We start from the raw sequence: 18,417 nt of genomic DNA, 5'->3' as shown, positions 1-18,417 counted from the left end.
TAACCTACATGGGCCATAACGGCACTATCATGCATCAACATATTTAGATTTATGACTAAAATACAAGAATTTTTACTCTTACAAGGCCTACCGCAACGCAGTGCAAAGGGCTTATGTTTTTTTTTACTAAATTCTCGACTTGGTCTTGCTACATTTTTGCAATGTCGATTTATCATGCCCAACTTATCATGAGTTAGCATTAATCTGGTTGATGTTGCTTAGCAATTAGCAGCAGTGAAGAAATATATCACTTTCCCTTCCTGCCAGTCACCAGTACTTCACCCCCTCCCTTCAGGCTGCACTGGTCTGAAAGGACTGGAGTAATGGGAATAAAAACCACACAATGCGCTGCTTAGGATATTAAAAAAATTATTTGTATTTTTTTAGGATCACAGGGAGATGAGCAGTTCAGTCGCCCACTCACTACCAGTCTTGCATTTAATCAATGTAACTGTTTACCTAAACAATGACTAAGCACACAAAAAGGTTTACATACCTTATATATAAATGTGTATTATATGTGTGGGGTGTGTGTGTGTGGTGTGTGTGTGGTGTGTGTGGTGTGTGGTGTGTGTGTGTGGTGTGTGTGTGTGTGTGTGTGTGTGTGTGGTATGTGTCGTGTGTGTGGTGCGTGTGGTGTGTGTGGTGTGTGTGGCGTGTGTGGTTGTGTGTGTGGTGTGTGTGGTGTGTGTGGGGTGTGTGTGTTTGTGGTGTGTGTGTGTGTGGTGTGTGTGTGTGTGGGGTGTGTGTGTGGGGTGTGTGTGTGTGGGGTGTGTGTGTGTGGGGTGTGTGTGTGTGGGGTGTGTGTGTGTGGGGTGTGTGTGTGTGGGGTGTGTGTGTGTGGGGTGTGTGTGTGTGGGGTGTGTGTGTGTGTGGGGTGTGTGTGTGTGGGGTGTGTGTGTGTGGGGTGTGTGTGTGTGGGGTGTGTGTGTGGGGTGTGTGTGTGTGGGGTGTGTGTGTGTGGAGTGTGTGTGTGTGGTTGTGTGTGTGTGTGTGGTGTGTGTGTGTGGGTGTGTGTGTGTGTGTGTGTGTGTGTGTGTGGGGTGTGTGTGTGTGTGGGGTGTGGGGGGGGGGTGTGTGTGTGGGGGGTGTGTGTGTGGGGTGTGTGTGTGGGGTGTGTGTGTGTGGGGTGTGTGTGTGTGGGGTGTGTGTGTGTGGGGTGTGTGTGTGTGTGTGGGGTGTGTGTGTGTGTGTGGGGTGTGTGTGTGTGTGTGTGGGGGGTGTGTGTGCGGTGTTTGTGGGGTGTGTGTGGGGTGTGTGGGGGTGGGGTGTGTGTGGGGCGTGTGTGGGGCGTGTGTGGGGCGTGTGTGTGTGTGTGGGGTGTGTGTGTGTGGGGTGTGTGTGGGGTGTGTGTGTGTGGGGTGTGTGTATGTGTGGTGTGTGTGTGTGTGTGTGGGGTGTGTGTGTGGGTGTGTGTGTGTGTGTGTGTGCGTGGTGTGTTGGAGAGAAAGGTGTGTGTGTGTGTGTGTGTGTGTGTGTGGGTGTGTGTGTGTGTGTGTGGTGTGTGTGTGTGTGTGTGTGTGGGTGTGTGTGTGTGTGTGTGTGTGTGTGTGTGTGTGTGTGTGTGTGTGGGGTGTGTGCATGTGGGGTGTGTGTGGGGTGTGTGTGTGTGTGGGGTGTGTGTGTGGGGTGTGTGTGTGTGTGAGGTGTGTGTGTGGGTGTGTGTGTGGGGTGTGTGTGGGGTGTGTGTGGGGTGTGTGTGGGGTGTGTGTGGGGTGTGTGTGTGGGGTGTGTGTGTGGGGGTGTGTGTGTGTGTGTGTGTGGGTGTGTGTATGGGGTGTGTGGGGTGTGTGGGGGTGTGGGTTGTGTGTGTGGGGGGGGTGGGGTGTGTGGGGGGGGGGGGGGGGGTGGGGGTGTGTGGGGTGTGTGGGGGGTGTAGGGGGTGTGGGGTGTGTGTGGGGTGTGTGGGGTGTGTGGGGGGGTGTGGGGTGTGTGGGGGGGTGTGGGGGGGTGGGGTGTGTGGGGGGTGTGGGGGGTGTGGGTGTGTGCGTGGGGTGGAATAGATAAAATTGATCAATTAGCAAGAACTCTTAAAATTAAGTCCTTTCCGAAATTTTCTCTTATACGTTTAAAGATAATTTTTTTCATTTATGCTAATGTAAAAAAAAAATCTACCAAAAGAACCTTAGAAAACTTACCTAACCTTATTACAACAAGCTCAATTAAATTTAGCGTAATTCAACTATATTTTAGATAAGTTTAAAATCATTGTATACATAAATTTTCACTTGCCTTATTCGGCAAATAAAGCGTTGCTATTTAAGCCATAATAGCAAGTTTTACCTATACGGCACGACATTGTATGCATCACTGCAAGTTTCTTGTATATAGCTATGCAAATATAACTAATATATTAACCTCTAGACATTCCAACGGAGTTTTCATCCAGGTTCCCGTGTGTCATTTACACACGGCCCCATTGAATGTAATATTTATAATCCAGGCAAATGACACTGCACAACAAGATTTTATCGGGGAAATCTTTTTGCAGTGTTGAGCTTCGTGGTATTCAGAGCGAAAATCTCTCTATTGTAGCTTCTTCAGTAACTTTTCACTAGTGTTGGCAGTGCGCGATTTAGTCAAACTACCATTATGTCCCAGGTCATTCGAAACGAGTTTTTTTTTTTCCGGCTCGAGCTGCCAGTATCCACAGAAATATGTCAATGGAGGATAAACAAAGACTGTACTTCTCAATTCCTCGTCGGCTTGCGACATCAGCAAGTTTGCCGATGACACCAAAATAGGCCGTCGAATTAATTCTGACGAGGACATTAGAGCACTTCAGGAAGATTTGAATAGACTGATGCAGTGGTCGGAGAAGTGGCAGATGCAGTTAATATAGACAAATGCAAAGTTCTAAATGTTGGACAGGACAATAACCATGCCACATATAAACTAAATAATGCAGATCTTAATATTACGGATTGCGAAAAAGATTTAGGAGTTCTGGTTAGCAGTAATCTGAAACCAAGACAACAGTGCACAAGTGTTCGCAATAAAGCTAATAGAATCCTTGGCTTCATATCAAGAAACATAAATAATAGAAGTCCTCAGGTTGTTCTTTAACTCTATACATCCTTGGTTAGGCCTCAGATTATGCTGCACAATTTTGGTCACCGTATTACAGAATGGATATAAAAATGCTCTGGAAAATGTACAAAGGAGGATGACAAAGTTGATCCCATGTATCAGAAACCTTCCCTATAAGGATAGACTAAGGGCCCTGAATCTGCACTCTATAAAAAGACGTAGAATTAGGGGGGATATGATTGAGGTGTATAAATGGAAGACAGGAATAAATAAAGGGGATGTAAATAGTGTGCTGAAAATATCTAGCCTAGACAGGACTCGCAGCAATGGTTTTAAGTTGGAAAAATTCAGATTCGGGAAGGATATAGGAAAGTACTGGTATGGTAATAGAGTTGTGGATGAGTGAACAAACTCCCAAGTACAGTTATAGAGGCCAGAACGTTGTGTAGCTTTAAAAATAGGTTGGATAAATACACGAGTGGATGTGGGTGGGTGTGAGTTGGACCTGATAGCTTGTGCTACCAGGTCGGTTGCCGTGTTCCTACCTTAAGTCAATGTGACCTGACCTGACTAGGTTGGGTGCATTGGCTTAAGCCGGTAGGAGACTTGGACCTGCCTCGCATGGGCCAGTAGGCCTGCCGCAGTGTTCCTTCGTTCTTATGTTCAGCAAACTTCGATCTTGCTTATATGGCCACTTCAACACTATTCTCGAGTCTTATAAAATATTTTCCCACAGAATATTCTACCATACTCGTGACTAAATTCACCAGCCAAAATGAATTGGCCCATAAGCCTAGAATAAATTTAGGTGATAGAGTTGGAAGATTTTAAAATATATATCCAAGACATTTATTGTTTATTCTTATTTTTTTTCCTCTGTGCTATTCATAAAATTTAAAGAAATCCTTACACAGTTTTATGTACGGCTTTATCATACTAACTTTCCAACAACTTTATACAAATAATTCTTCACATTCGCTAAGAAAAATTCCCGAACTAATTACGCAATCATACATTGAAAACTATGGGCGACTCATTTTTTGAGAGCTAAAAATAATAAGCTACTGCAACACAATACCCAGCATCACCACCTTCTACCAGCAGAAGCGGCATCATCTACGCCAAGTGGGCCATTATCTGCACTCAGTCACCACATCTTTACAGCTCAAGGCAATGATGCTATTCTCGTATGTGCACCCGATGCCACTCACATCATCCCCCCAATGTATGTTGTCAATCCCCCTTACCCCTCCCTGTTGTCCGTAGTCTGTTTAACACCTCCCTCTGTCTGCCTGTGTCTGTCGAATGTCTTGGTAATGTTCCAGTAATATACTCCTGCTATACTGAAACTATATCCTTGAAGTTCGTGATGATATCCTGATATCCTCAGTGCCCTATTGAAGTCTCAGCTCAGGTTGACATTTTAACATTACAGTATATAACCCATCCTGTGTAATGAGTATGACAAATGGTGGCTATCATATAGAATAGGTTGGCAGTACATTATTAATGTATCCAACTTTGTTTCAAGAAAACAACTCGCCCTTCCTAGCTGGTCGCCTCCCCCCCCTCACTCCCTTAACCAAACAAGCATTTTGGCAGCATTTTCCTTGTGTATTCCTTCCCTCTCCCGCCACAGTTTTCTTCAAATGTATCAGAAATCCCTCTCCTCACCAGTCATCTTTATCTTCCTCCCAAAGATGAGGATATCTTGACACTGATCACCCTGCAGCAAATAAGGATGAGAATAATCCTCTCTAAGCAAAACGAGTAATGCTGGAGTCTTGGGCAAACATGCAGACACACCTCACCAGTGATAAGACAGTTATAAAGGAAAAGAATATCCCCCCCCTCACTATCATTCTCTATTCACGAGACGCGTGTTCTGGTGTACCACAATGCATGCCTTTATTCTGCAAACTTGTTGATTTTCCTGTAAATTTGGCCAAATCTCTGGCTATTTTCTCTAAAAACCGATCTCATCGCCACATGCTCTTAACTCTTTGATGGGTTGCTTTCAGAAATTTGCACGACTTAATTTCCTGTAGGAGACCTATTCAATGAAATGCTTGTACATAAACTACATTCAAAATCGAAATTTACATCTAAAAGAAAATTTATTAAAAATGTATTATTAGCACTTACCCTTTTAATATGGAGTCTGCCAAGGTGGAAAGATCAAATTTTGGTTGCTGCGTAGTTTATTGGGTTTAAAATTTATTGTACTACACGAAGGATAACGCTGGGAACAGCCAAAAAACCCACAGGATCACCTCCCCTTAGAAAAAACCCACCCGAACAAAATTTCCTTTAATAATAGTGCAAAGTAGGACAAAACTCTCAAGTTCTTTAGGTTAAATTAAATTCAATTAGGTAAATTATAAACCCAGGGTGTGTTTTCCTACTATATTTTGCCCTAAACGAGTTTTGTCCTGGGGTTGGGGGGGAAGGTCTATCCGGCGCTGGTTTTGCACTACGCCCTAATAAGGTTGGGTATGTGCACCGTAAGTCAAAGATACCTTAATTCCTAATATCGGTTATTAAAACAGTGTAAATTCGTGAACACTAGCCTGCTAGTGGCTGGACTGGCTTACCATAGGTTCATAAGCCACCTGTTTGGTGATCTTGAAAGTATACATACCGAGAAATACAACCCTGCAATTATAAATACACTGATGCTCTGTGCATACACATGAAGGGTGAGACTTCTCAGAATATATACAAAGTGGATGTGAAAGTTTTATTGCTTACATGGCACGCGTCCCACACTTCCCATCTTCACTATAAACATGAAGGTATTACCATTAGAAATTTCTGTTATTTTAAGTATTTAGAGTATATACATACACCTATAGGTAGTAGGTTGGTAGACAGCAACCACCCAGGGAAGTACTACCGTCCTGCCAGATGACTGTGAAACAAAAACCTGTAACTGTTTTGCATGATGGTAGGATTGCTGGTTTTCTTTTTCTGTCTCATAAACACGCTAAGATAACAGGGATATCTTGCTACTCCTACTTACACTTTGGTCACACTTCACAGACACGCACATGCATATATATATATACATACATCTAGGTTTTCCTCCTTTTTCTAAATAGCTCTTGTTCTTTTTTATTTCTTCTATTGTCCATGGGGAAGTGGAAAAGAATCTTTCCTCCGTAAGCCATGCGTGTCGTATGAGGCGACTAAAATGCCGGGAGCAATGGGCTAGTAACCCCTTCTCCTGTATACAATTACTAAAAAAGAGAAGAAGAAAAACTTTATAAAACTGGGTTGCTTAAATGTGCGTGGATGTAGTGCGGATGACAAGAAACAGATGATTGCTGATGTTATGAATGAAAAGAAGTTGGATGTCCTGGCCCTAAGCGAAACAAAGCTGAAGGGGGTAGGAGAGTTTCAGTGGGGGGAAATAAATGGGATTAAATCTGGAGTATCTGAGAGAGTTAGAGCAAAGGAAGGGGTAGCAGTAATGTTAAATGATCAGTTATGGAAGGAGAAAAGAGAATATGAATGTGTAAATTCAAGAATTATGTGGATTAAAGTAAAGGTTGGATGCGAGAAGTGGGTCATAATAAGCGTGTATGCACCTGGAGAAGAGAGGAATGCAGAGGAGAGAGAGAGATTTTGGGAGATGTTAAGTGAATGTATAGGAGCCTTTGAACCAAGTGAGAGAGTAATTGTGGTAGGGGACTTGAATGCTAAAGTAGGAGAAACTTTTAGAGAGGGTGTGGTAGGTAAGTTTGGGGTGCCAGGTGTAAATGATAATGGGAGCCCTTTGATTGAACTTTGTATAGAAAGGGGTTTAGTTATAGGTAATACATATTTTAAGAAAAAGAGGATAAATAAGTATACACGATATGATGTAGGGCGAAATGACAGTAGTTTGTTGGATTATGTATTGGTAGATAAAAGACTGTTGAGTAGACTTCAGGATGTACATGTTTATAGAGGGGCCACAGATATATCAGATCACTTTCTAGTTGTAGCTACACTGAGAGTAAAAGGTAGATGGGATACAAGGAGAATAGAAGCATCAGGGAAGAGAGAGGTGAAGGTTTATAAACTAAAAGAGGAGGCAGTTAGGGTAAGATATAAACAGCTATTGGAGGATAGATGGGCTAATGAGAGCATAGGCAATGGGGTCGAAGAGGTATGGGGTAGGTTTAAAAATGTAGTGTTAGAGTGTTCAGCAGAAGTTTGTGGTTACAGGAAAGTGGGTGCAGGAGGGAAGAGGAGCGATTGGTGGAATGATGATGTAAAGAGAGTAGTAAGGGAGAAAAAGTTAGCATATGAGAAGTTTTTACAAAGTAGAAGTGATGCAAGGAGGGAAGAGTATATGGAGAAAAAGAGAGAAGTTAAGAGAGTGGTGAAGCAATGTAAAAAGAGAGCAAATGAGAGAGTGGGTGAGATGTTATCAACAAATTTTGTTGAAAATAAGAAAAAGTTTTGGAGTGAGATTAACAAGTTAAGAAAGCCTAGAGAACAAATGGATTTGTCAGTTAAAAATAGGAGAGGAGAGTTATTAAATGGAGAGTTAGAGGTATTGGGAAGATGGAGGGAATATTTTGAGGAATTGTTAAATGTTGATGAAGATAGGGAAGCTGTGATTTCGTGTATAGGGCAAGGAGGAATAACATCTTGTAGGAGTGAGGAAGAGCCAGTTGTGAGTGTGGGGGAAGTTCGTGAGGCAGTAGGTAAAATGAAAGGGGGCAAGGCAGCCGGAATTGATGGGATAAAGATAGAAATGTTAAAAGCAGGTGGGGATATAGTTTTGGAGTGGTTGGTGCAATTATTTAATAAATGTATGGAAGAGGGTAAGGTACCTAGGGATTGGCAGAGAGCATGCATAGTTCCTTTGTATAAAGGCAAAGGGGATAAAAGAGAGTGCAAAAATTATAGGGGGATAAGTCTGTTGAGTGTACCTGGTAAAGTGTATGGTAGAGTTATAATTGAAAGAATTAAGAGTAAGACGGAGAATAGGATAGCAGATGAACAAGGAGGCTTTAGGAAAGGTAGGGGGTGTGTGGACCAGGTGTTTACAGTGAAACATATAAGTGAACAGTATTTAGATAAGGCTAAAGAGGTCTTTGTGGCATTTATGGATTTGGAAAAGGCGTATGACAGGGTGGATAGGGGGGCAATGTGGCAGATGTTGCAAGTGTATGGTGTAGGAGGTAGGTTACTGAAAGCAGTGAAGAGTTTTTACGAGGATAGTGAGGCTCAAGTTAGAGTATGTAGGAAAGAGGGAAATTTTTTCCCAGTAAAAGTAGGCCTTAGACAAGGATGTGTGATGTCACCGTGGTTGTTTAATATATTTATAGATGGGGTTGTAAGAGAAGTAAATGCGAGGGTCTTGGCAAGAGGCGTGGAGTTAAAAGATAAAGAATCACACACAAAGTGGGAGTTGTCACAGCTGCTCTTTGCTGATGACACTGTGCTCTTGGGAGATTCTGAAGAGAAGTTGCAGAGATTGGTGGATGAATTTGGTAGGGTGTGCAAAAGAAGAAAATTAAAGGTGAATACAGGAAAGAGTAAGGTTATGAGGATAACAAAAAGATTAGGTGATGAAAGATTGAATATCAGATTGGAGGGAGAGAGTATGGAGGAGGTGAACGTATTCAGATATTTGGGAGTGGACGTGTCAGCGGATGGGTCTATGAAAGATGAGGTGAATCATAGAATTGATGAGGGAAAAAGAGTGAGTGGTGCACTTAGGAGTCTGTGGAGACAAAGAACTTTGTCCTTGGAGGCAAAGAGGGGAATGTATGAGAGTATAGTTTTACCAACGCTCTTATATGGGTGTGAAGCGTGGGTGATGAATGTTGCAGCGAGGAGAAGGCTGGAGGCAGTGGAGATGTCGTGTCTGAGGGCAATGTGTGGTGTGAATATAATGCAGAGAATTCGTAGTTTGGAAGTTAGGAGGAGGTGTGGGATTACCAAAACTGTTGTCCAGAGGGCTGAGGAAGGGTTGTTGAGGTGGTTCGGACATGTAGAGAGAATGGAGCGAAACAGAATGACTTCAAGAGTGTATCAGTCTGTAGTGGAAGGAAGGCGGGGTAGGGGTCGGCCTAGGAAGGGTTGGAGGGAGGGGGTAAAGGAGGTTTTGTGTGCGAGGGGCTTGGACTTCCAGCAGGCATGTGTGAGCGTGTTTGATAGGAGTGAATGGAGACAAATGGTTTTTAATACTTGACGTGCTGTTGGAGTGTGAGCAAAGTAACATTTATGAAGGGATTCAGGGAAACCGGCAGGCCGGACTTGAGTCCTGGAGATGGGAAGTACAGTGCCTGCACTCTGAAGGAGGGGTGTTAATGTTGCAGTTTAAAAACTGTAGTGTAAAGCACCCTTCTGGCAAGACAGTGATGGAGTGAATGATGGTGAAAGTTTTTCTTTTTCGGGCCACCCTGCCTTGGTGGGAATCGGCCAGTGTGATAATAAAAAAAAAAATAACATACACCTCAGGCTCGAAACCCGGGGCCTAAAATTCATAAGCTAGAAATACAAGAAATTAGTTAAAAATCCAATAGGCACAATTTATGTCATCTATTAACGACTAACAACCTGTTGATTCTAAAACCGTGATAATCTTTGCGGTATATTTTACACTAAAAGGTAAAAACTGCCGATATTTTCAGTAATGTTATGGAGGTAGAACTTGTGCACAAACTTTTCACTGAGTAATAATGATCACGTTCGACTAAAAAAAAAAATCAGTAGTTTCCTACAAATCACCAGATCATTTAGAATACGATAGCAGCACATTTATGATAGCATGACATTCTGAAAACGTGGTGGGGGGGGGGGTTCCCATAGCTCCAAATCCAGGTAAAAGAACTGCCAAGGAAAAAAAAAAGTGATGGAAACCAGTTTTGGGAAGTCACGACGAGTTCCTACTGGGATAATGTCGGCAAATATAGCCTAATCTAGGTTAAGCTATCAAATTACCTCTACTTTTTTCCGTTAGGCATATTTTCTTATACTATTACCTGTTTGTGACTTTCTGTCCACCACAGGTGTAAGTATACTTTTCCATAGCCTCGAAGTAAATAAAAAAGGCTTTCAGAGAAAATACAGATTTCTCTTCTCGAGGCTGGTTGATTTATTATTATTCTACCATCCCATCTTTTACGCAAATAAACTGGTGCAAAATGGTATCCAAATTTACAAGACACGGCTGGCGCAAGGATGTTGGAGGGTGTGTTAGTATGTCTACAATAAGGTCAACATTAATCCATATTTTGGGGACAAAAACATTCTTAGGTTAGGTAAGGTTATATTCAAATTATATTCGCGTTTCACGCTTTCAAAACTCACATTTAATACCCAGGACACTGATTAAACGAACAAAAAAAAATTAACACTTTTCACCATGAGATTATTTGTTTTTGACGGATTCACGAGGCTGCGCTAAACCAGTCTAGTAATTATAAGTACTGAGGAAGAGGCAATTAGTCTGACATGGGTGTGTTATAATCATGGGGGAAGCACTAAACCCGTAGGATTATACAGCGCCTGTGGGGGGGATGGAAGGTATTCAGGCTTAATTCAGGGAACTGAGAGCACAGATCTAATTCCCTAGATCAAGAGCCCCTCACCAGCGTCAATGAACCTTGAGGGACCTAGAGGTGTATACCTCGGTGTATACATCGAGAGGTTCCTCTAATCTAAGAAATTTAAAGTCTTCTTTACTGATGGTTAACAGGTGCAGCCTTAATGGCTACTGTTTTAGTATAATAATGATCCTCTTCACAGTCTATAGACTTTAAACTATTAACCAACTGTTAAGTAAAAGGATAAGTGCAACTAATGTTTTTTCATCCAAGGGGATGGAAACCAATTTATTGTATCAAGAACCATTCACCAATATTAAGGCACTCGCCATGAAGGAAAATTAATATACAAATGGCAAATTTAGTTTTTTTCAGTTTTCTTACGGCAGTCCCAGCGACATTTTCTTGATGTTCCGCTTAATTTAAAAAAAATGCTATTTTAGGTTACATGAACCTACCAAAACTTGATAAGCACATTAATAAAAAAAACGCGTTGCGTCTTGCAACGCCATGGCTTCGAAATCACAGGAAATGTGAATCTGTCCGCGTATTACTAGAGATATGAAGATGCGGTGAAGTGTATCAGTACCTGCTACTACTACCTAGTATCACAAGGTACCAGTCACCACCACCTACTTTCATACTTGTTACTCTACCATAGCCTTAGAGAAGGCAACATGCATTTAACAGTAGCACACGCCAATAATCTGCATTCATGCCATGACACGAGTTACCATAATACACAACTTTCGTATATATTAATACCAGTCTCTCCCTTCACACTCTTCTCGTTACATTACTGGGTCTCTTACGTTAGTCTCCCTTGGCTTTGACATGGTGATTTGAAAAGGTCTGCTCTGGGATGACTTATGTTCTATATGCTATAAGCTTTTCAACTACTATACTTGTCTCATTTTTATTTTTTCCACTCTCCCAGTAAACGAGGGAGGAAATACTCCCCACCCCCAGTGCATCAGATGCACCTGCCCCTCACCCCACTACCACAGTTACATCATCTGATATCCACCCCCATTTGCATACTTCCTAAAATATTTATGAGCTAGTTTCCCCACACCTCTGCAGCACCTGGGCATTTATTAATAAATAGTTATCTGTGCATCAGGAGACTGTGCTGCCTGGTCACAGACCGGGCCGCGGGGGCGTTGACCACCGAAAAACTCTCCAGGTATCTCCAGGTCACAGCCAGGGAAAAATGTTTGGGGAAACTAGTCCTGTTAGAAGCATTGAGGGGTTGGGTAAAAGACATCTTCCCTACATCACAACAGAACCCTCACCCCCTACACCACAACAGAACCCTATCGAACCACCACTGGTTACCTGGTCACCTCAAGACAAGACCCCGGGCCGGGACCATACCGGCGAACCACATCCCCCCCCCCACAACGTCAGAACCCTATCCTCCCATGGCCATGACTGCAACCTTCCCCTTCCCACTTTCCCCATACATAATATCGTCAAAATTCCTCCCACATCTCTACGTTTTCTCTTCCATACATAAACTATTATCCCGCTATGAGAATGACAAACTCGTACAGATTACATTTCTCCTATGCATGGTATAAACCATCTTGAGATAATTCTCAAGTAATAACTCCAGCTCTACTGAAAGGAAACCTCTGAAGCTGTCTTAACTAATAAACCTTTTACATAAACCTATTACATACAACCCACACATAGGTAGCTCACGATGTTTTTGTCTGAATTGGTTCATTTACAAGTCATAATTATATTGTTCCTGTCACGGTACTGGTTAGGTAAAGTTCGTCAGGAAACTTTACAAGTGTTTCCTGACGCGGGTCTTGAGTCATATGATGACCCGTAGTCGGAGCTTTCAGTCATCTGACCGAGGCCTTCCGCTGGCTTACCTCTCCACCCCTTTAAAAAATATGGTTTTAATTATGTCATCAAGATATCGTGCCTTTATGATCTTGATATCTAACTCCCCTACTGAAGTCTCCCAGCTCAGGATGACAAATTACAACACTATGTACCCTATACCTATCTGGCGGATGTTCTGGGGGTTAACGCCCCCGCGGCCCGGTCCATAGCCAGGCCTCGCGGTGGATCAGGACCTGATCAACCAGGTTGTTACTGCTGACCTCACGTAAACCGACGTACGAACCACAGCCCGGCTGGTCAGGAATTGACTGAACCTATCCAGCCCCTCTTGAAGACGGCTAGGAGTCTGTTGGTAATCCCCCTTATGCATGATGGGAGGCTGTTGAATAGTCTTGGGAGGGGAAAAAAGGGGAGAAGGAAGATGAAGGAATGAAGGGAGAAATCACGCAGGAGAGGGGGGAGAGGGGAGAGAGGGAGGGGAGAGAGGGGAGAGGGGAGAAAGGGAGGGGAGAGAGGGAGGGGAGAGAGGGAGGAGAGAGGGAGGGGACAGAGGGAGGGGAGAGAGGGGGAGAGAGGGAGGGGAGAGAGGGAGGGGAGAGGGAGGGGAGAGGAGAGAGGGGGAGGGGAGAGGGGAGAGGGGGAGGGGGGAGAGAGGGGAAAGGGGGAGGGAGAGGGGGAGGGAGAGGGGGGAGGGAGAGGGGGAGGGAGAGGGGGAGAGAGGGGAGAGAGGGGAGAGAGGGGGAGAGAGAGGGGGAGAGAGAGGGGGAGAGGGGGAGAGAGAGGGGGAGAGAGAGGGGAGAGGGGGGGAGAGAGGGGGGGAGAGAGAGGGGGGAGAGGGGGGAGAGATAGGGGGGAGAGGGGGGGAGAGGGGGGGAGAGGGGGGAGAGGGGGGAGAGGGGGGAGAGAGAGGGGGGAGAGAGAGGGGGAGAGAGGGGGGGAGAGGGGGGGAGAGGGGGGGGGAGAGAGGGGGAGAGAGGGGGGGAGAGGGGAGAGGGGGGAGAGAGGGGGGAGAGGGGGGAGAGGGGGGAGAGAGGGGAGAGAGGGGGAGAGGGGGGAGAGAGGGGAGAGAGGGGGGGAGAGAGAGGGGAGAGAGGGGGAGAGAGGGGGGGAGAGAGAGGGGGGAGAGAGGGGGGGAGAGAGGGCGAGAGAGGGGGGGAGAGAGGGGGGAGAGAGAGGGGGGGAGGGGGGGGAGAGAGGGGGGGAGAGGGGGGGGGGAGGGGGGGAGAGGGGGGAGAGGGGGGAGGAGAGGGGGGGGAGAGGGGGGGAGAGGGGGGGAGAGGGGGGAGAGAGAGGGGAGAGAGAGGGGGAGAGAGGGGGAGAGAGAGGGGGGGAGAGAGAGGGGGGGAGAGAGAGAGGGGGGAGAGAGGGGGAGAGAGAGAGGGGGGGAGAGAGAGAGGGGGGAGAGAGAGGGGAGAGAGAGGGGAGAGAGAGAGAGGGGAGAGAGATCAGCTGGTGTAGGAAGGGTGAGGGTTTGGGTGGGTGTGGTAGAGGGAGGGGGGTGGGTGTGGTAGAGGAAGGGGTGGTGGGTGTGGTAGAGGAAGGGGGGGTTGGGTAGAGGGAGGGGGGTTAAGACTGCAGACATCACCAGAAGTCTTATTGGTCACTCAGCTGCCGCAAACTTAAGGTTTCTTGTCCTTAAAAACAAACTCCAGCCAAGATCCACTCTAAATCTTCACAGAAAACAACCAGCACAATTGTTTACTGGAGGCCTAAGAGGCCTACAAAGAGAGGGTAAATTATACTACCAAATGAATAACCCTTTAGGCAACATCTGGCAACTTCATATATATTATAGTCCATCAAATCATATAAAAAAATATACACGAACAATTCGGATTAAGTGGAAATGGAAGGGAAATGGTGGTTAAGAGTGAATACTAACGATTAACCGGCTTTATAGGGCTTAAATAAAGGATATAAATGGAGAGCATGGCAGCCGTGGGCTGCACGTGGTGTATCAGCTGGCTGGAAAGTCGTGCCAAGACTTATGCCTTGCGTCGACACACTAAAATTAGACGGTTTCACTATACTGTCCTGTCTAATCACCACTGAGGTAATGAGACGGGGAGCAGTTGACCCAGGCTGAGAACAGTCTTACTTACAGTATATTATACGCACCCAACTTCACCTGATTACACAAGCCTTTTAATTTTTAAACCATTACAGGCATACTCACCCATCCAAAAGGTAAGGCCATACATAAATACGTATGAATCGTCGAAGATACAATAAACACAAATATTTAAGCATGAAATAAACCTCTTTAGTACCCGGCCGGTGACCGGCTCGCACCACTCTAGAATAGCCCCCTCCCCCCCTACTACACTGCCAACGCCCAATATTATTTTATATATCACTGAATAAAGGCATAGGAAGGTTTTCACTGACGTGGGAGATGCCTTTTAACACTTATAAGGAACCCACCTGCATAAACTGTGGCTGTGAGGGAGCCCAGACGTAATCCAGGGAGACGGCAGAACACGCCTGTGACGACGAGGTTTGACTTGCTTTAGTAGCGGTACTGGGAGCCATCGGTTCAACGCACAAGAGGGGGGTAGATAGTAGATGGATATACTCCTTGTACGGTCAATACAGGAACGGAAAAAAAACTATAAGACACAGACTAAAACATGCACACACACACACACACACTGTGGACGAGCGCTGGCTGGCAGGCGACTGAGGTAGCTCCCCCGATGCTGCTGCCCCTACCCCCTCCCCCAGCAACCAAAGTCCCTCCTCAAAAACCCTTCTATCTCAAGCTTTATCCCTTCTCATCCTCTCTATCTAGCACGCTATCGCTGCGTCTAAATTACTTTAGGTATAACTTAACATCTGTTTATATCATAAGACTCTTAAATAAATGAAAGAATGAAAAATAGATGGACACAGTGCAGGTTATTGGCACCTCAAGCACTTGTCTTGACACCTCCAGATGATTTAGTCATCGAAATATTCCCTTAACGACCTATAACTCGTTAGTCTGGCCCAGGAATGTTGTTACATTGTCTGTGGCATGAGTTAAATATAACATGTGCTTGATCAATCATGTTGTATGTGTTGACTGTAGGTTAATTTGTCAGATTTTAAGCCTAATGATTGAAATCGAGTCATTAAGGCTGCAATTTGATAGTAAGATAGAATTAAGAATCCTTTAATCCTTAACCTTGATGTATGCAACAGTAAGGCATAAATGCTAAGTAGTAAGAAGTCAGTAAATGCAGGGAAGCATTTCTATATCAAGAGTGTATACATAGATAACCCGCACATGACGACGTTTCGATCCGACTTTGACCATTTATAAGTGACACTAACTACTACTACATCACTACTACTACTACTACTTCTACAAGTATTGCCTCTCTTCACTTAACTTCCTGTCTACTACTAACTACTTACTACTACCACCACTACTACTACTACTACTACTAGTACTTCCACTACTACTACTTCCACTACCAGCATTACCTTTACCACTACTTCTCCACTTCTTTATTTCCCTCTTTGTCCCGTCCCTGTCTCCCTCTCCTGTATATACTGGCTCCCTCACCTTCGTGTGCCAGTGTGACTGTAAATGGTTGAAGTCGGACCAAAGCATCGTGGTAAGCTCCTCTCTACTATGTACGGGTTATTTGTATATTGATCCAGTCACGGTATTGTGCCTTTTTGTTTTTTAACGGTATCAAGGAAGAATAAAACACTTGTGCCACACTGGGGGTTTATATTTTATCATTTCTATTTTCTAAACTATTTATTCAGTCTCAAGGGAGGTTTCTTGACCCTGGTGAGGGACGCTTAACGTAAGAACCAAATCAATGGTACACAATACCGACAAGTTGATAAATTAGACACATGTGTAACACTTTAGTATCTATATCCTGGAAACCTTACGTCAGCCAGTAGCTTCTTCAGTCCAATACAGAGAAGAACGGTGGAAGATGAGTTTGAGGTAATCAGTCCCTAAACCTGTAATTAATGTATTCAGTTCATCAGTCTTGAAAAAAGTACATCATATGCGCGAAGTGGCTTATATACTGCAGACAAGTAAGGCGAATCAGAGGAGAGACAGTTACGGTATAACTAGAAAGAAGAGAGCTACAGTATAGCTACGAAGAAGAGAGTTACAGTATAGATAGGAAAGAGAGACGGTTACAGTATAGCTAAGACAGGCCAACGGTCACCAAGGTTACAGAGTAAATAATGTATTATTCCATTTAGAGAGTTGCTTGGCATTCACCGGAGCGTCCGGGGCTTCTACAGAATATTTATCAGTTTCATAACAACAATGACAGAAGCGATGTTCAAAAAAAAAAAAAAATGGGTTACCCCTATCTATAGTACTAAGAGATTTCTAAAGACTAAAATGCCCCGAGCATCAACAATGGGAGTTGCTGTGTATTTAATACAGTCAAGACAATTCTGATATCAATAAAAAAAAATGAGTCAGAAATAACTATCCGTCTATCAGTATAAAGAATTTTGGCGGTCAAACATGCCGTTTTCTTTCAATATTTATTTGGTCGTGACTAAGTTATCAAATTGAATGATTGCTCTAGGCCTTTCGTGTTACAATCAACACATCATCAGGAGCTTGCAATGTTGCAGAAATCGCTCCCTCTGAACGTGTTTGCTATCATTCAACTCACCCTGTGATTATTTTGCATCATATATATATATATATATATATATATATATATATATATATATATATATATATATATATATATATATATATATATATGTAAACCAAGACCAAGGCTGCGACAAAAACTATCTTTAATTACTGGATCTCCTTTATTGACGTTTCGGATACTTCTTCACCCATCATCAGAATCTAAAATATATTACGATAAAAGTAAGGCGTGATTTTATTTTTTTTTACTGTCTGTATTATGAATTGAGTAATCCAGTTAGGATCATTTCATCTATATAACTTACAACAGACTTAAATTAAAATATCACCGTCTATAACCAGAGTTCAAATCTTCGTTAATAATAATGTTTATATTATATAAATTCACGTGTTTGTAAAGTTTGGTTGGTATGCAGATTGTAGAGTAAAAGGACACAAGTGCAACTAATGTGACATTTATTGTGGCAACGTTTCGCTCTCCAGGAGCTTTATCAAGCCATTACGGTATGCAGATTGTAGAGTAACAGTATACACAATGATCATTAATGCTGCCTCACATCCACCAGTCATGAATACCTTAATACCTAAAAAAGGGACTAAAGTATACTCTCAGTGTATATACAGTATATATACATCTTTCAGTGTATATACACTGAGAGATATACACCTCTGGGTGTATATACACTGAGAGATAAACACATCTCTCGGTGAATATCAAAATGGTATACAATACCGACAGGTTGGTAGGTAAGACACATTGGTAACAGTTAGGCAACTTTATTCCGAAACGTTTCGCCTACACAGTAGGCTTCTTCAGTCGAGTACAGAAAGTAGGCGGGAGCAGTAGAGATGTGAAGACGATGTAATCAGTCCATCACCCTTGACGTCGTAGATACACACTGAGAGACGTACACCTCTCATGGTATACACTGAGAGATATACACATCTCATGGTATACACACTGAGAGATATACACCTCTTATGGTATACACACTGAGAGATATACACATCTCATGGTATAAACACTGAGAGATATACACCTCTCATGGTATACACACTGAGAGACGTACACCTCTCATGGTATACACTGAGAGATATACACCTCTCATGGTATACACACTGAGAGATATACACATCTCATGGTATACACACTGAGAGATATACACCTCTCATGGTATACACACAGAGATATACACCTCTCATGGTATACACACTGAGAGACGTACACCTCTCATGGTATACACTGAGAGATATACACCTCTCATGGTATACACACGGAGAGATATACACCTCTCATGGTATACACACGGAGAGATATACACCTCTCATGGTATACACTGAGAG

The 18,417-nt window shown here is 43.6% G+C and overlaps 1 protein-coding gene across 1 annotated transcript in view; it reads right to left on the bottom strand.

The window, feature by feature from the left end:
• LOC128699979 (terminal nucleotidyltransferase 5C) overlaps window positions 1-15,137 on the bottom strand; it is a 402,220-nt gene extending 387,083 nt beyond the window's left edge. The window contains exon 1 of the mRNA XM_053792836.2: window positions 14,865-15,137. Coding sequence (XP_053648811.1) covers window positions 14,865-14,972 — 108 coding nt within the window. The 5' untranslated portion in view covers window positions 14,973-15,137. The remainder of the gene's footprint in view (window positions 1-14,864) is intronic.
• Window positions 15,138-18,417: the final 3,280 nt, after the last annotated feature.

Source organism: Cherax quadricarinatus, chromosome 64 (genome assembly GCF_038502225.1).
Source record: "Cherax quadricarinatus isolate ZL_2023a chromosome 64, ASM3850222v1, whole genome shotgun sequence".
NCBI lineage: Eukaryota > Metazoa > Arthropoda > Malacostraca > Decapoda > Parastacidae > Cherax > Cherax quadricarinatus.
This window is presented reverse-complemented; position numbering and strand designations above follow the sequence as displayed.